Here is a 1,996-nt window from a genome sequence, read left to right on the forward strand (position 1 = left end):
GGATAGGAAGAGAGATTTGCATATGGTGTTTATTGACCTATAGAAGACGTATGACAAGGTCCCCAGTGACGTCCTTTGGAGGTGTCTAGATATGAAAGGTGTGCCGGTGGCTTACATTAGGCAATAAATGATATGTATGATGGAGCTATGACTCGGGTTAGGACTGTGGGAGGTGACTCAGAGCCTTTTCCAGTGATTATGGGGTTACACCAAGGATCTGCGCTCAGCCCGTTCTTATTTTTCCGGGCGATGGATGCACTGACACACCATATCCAAGGAGAGGTGCCATGGTGTATGTTGTTTGCTGATGATATAGTTCTGATTGATGAGACGCGAGGCGACATTAATGGGAGATTGGAGGTATGGAGGCTGGACCTGGAGTCTAAAGGTTTCAAATTGAGTCGGACTAAGACGAAATATGTGGAATGTAAGTTCAGCGATGTGACAGGGGAAGCAGATGTGGAAGTCAGGCTTTACTCACAGGTCATCCTCAAGAGAGAATGTTTTAAGTACTTAGGGTCAATTATCCATGGAGATGGGGAGATCGACGGGGATGTTACGTACCGTATTGGGGTGGGGCGGATGAAATGGCGGTTAACGTCTGGAGTCCTGTGTGACAAGAATGTGCCACCGAAACTCAAAGGTAAGTTCTGTAGAGCGGTGGTTAGACTGTCCATGTTGTATGGGGCTGAGTGTTAGCCAGTCAAGAATTCACATATCCAGAAGATGAAAGTAGCAGAAATGAGGATGTTGAGATGGATGTATGGGCACACTAGGATGGATAAGATTAGGAATGAAAATATTCGAGAGAGGGTGGGCGTGGCTCCGGTGGACGACAAGATGCGGGAAGCGCGGCTTAGATGGTTCGGACATGTGCATAGGAGAAGCCTAGATGCCCCGGTTATGAGATGTGAGCGGTTGGCTTTGACAAGTACGAGAGGAGGTAGAGGGCGGCCCAAGAAGTATTGGGGCGAGGTGATTAGACAGGACATGGCGCAACTCCAGATTTCCGAGGACATTTCCAAAGTTGTTTACTCAAAAGTAAAACCTTAGTAAACTCTTCAACTTAAAGCTTCTGAATTTAGAATTTTCCTTCCGAATCAACTCCGAACATCCCGAAATTCAATTCCGACCACACGTACAAATCATAATATCTGAAGTGAAGCTACTCAGGCCTCAAACTGCCGGACGTCGCGCTAGAGCTCAGAACGACCGGCCGAGTTGTTACAAAAAATATTTAAAAGACTAAGAAAATATCTTTACTACAAAGAAAGAAGACCAAGACTAGTTCTTGTCTTGCAAAAACTTAGATGTCCTTATAAAAGAGAGCTTGTTATTTATAGGAAAAGATGAGTAGATTTTGTCATGTTCCACTTTTGTGAATGTGAAATCCATGTATGCGAATGTGACCTTTGTGTACGTAGATTCCATATATGCAACTATGAAACTTGTGCTTCACTCTTGACTTCATGAGTTAGTCTTGCAAATATAGGTTCATGTATACGAATGTGACCTTTGCAAATATAGATTCCACACATGCATCTATGACTCTTTTGCTTCCATTCTTGACTTCATGAGTTAGACTTGCAAATGTAGGTTCCATGTATGCGAATGTGACCTTGCGTATATAAATTCCACATATGCAACTATGCTCATTTTCATCTCTAATTTTCTCTTTCCATAAGCCCATATGTATATTCCACATTTGTGAATATGAAGATGATGTGTACAACTGTGGTTTTGCTTCATTCTCTTGTCTTTTAGCCTCTTTCCTTCATTTTCATAATTTCTTCTTCCTACAAGATTTGTTAGAAAATATGCGAGGATAGGATATCATTATTCATATTTTATTTTAAAAACTTATTTTTTACATATGAAATTACATGAATAATTTATATCCATCAGAAATATATTGCTCATGCATTGAGTTTTTCAGCAGCAACCATGAACATCCCCCTTATCTTAGCTCAAGGATTGAAGAGCTGAACATCAACTA

At 41.4% G+C, this 1,996-nt stretch overlaps 1 protein-coding gene across 1 annotated transcript; it reads left to right on the forward strand.

The window, feature by feature from the left end:
- The first annotated feature begins 249 nt into the window (after positions 1-249).
- LOC138892099 (uncharacterized) lies at positions 250-1,631 on the forward strand. Its single transcript, XM_070175793.1, has 2 exons — positions 250-643; positions 1,597-1,631. Exons 1-2 carry the CDS (start codon positions 250-252, stop codon positions 1,629-1,631), a joined length of 429 nt encoding a protein of 142 aa, XP_070031894.1.
- Positions 1,632-1,996: the final 365 nt, after the last annotated feature.

This window comes from Nicotiana tomentosiformis, chromosome 5 (genome assembly GCF_000390325.3).
Source record: "Nicotiana tomentosiformis chromosome 5, ASM39032v3, whole genome shotgun sequence".
Taxonomy (NCBI): Eukaryota; Viridiplantae; Streptophyta; class Magnoliopsida; order Solanales; family Solanaceae; genus Nicotiana; species Nicotiana tomentosiformis.

What these genes read in the sequence shown, in the direction of transcription:
- LOC138892099 (XM_070175793.1), top strand. Translation starts at nt 250, where the DNA reads ATGGATGCACTGACACACCATATCCAAGGAGAGGTGCCATGGTGTATG. An exon ending in TGTGCCACCGAAACTCAAAG is followed by an intron (nt 644 to 1,596) that starts GTAAGTTCTGTA and finishes TTGCAAATGTAG; the next exon opens with GTTCCATGTATGCGAATGTG.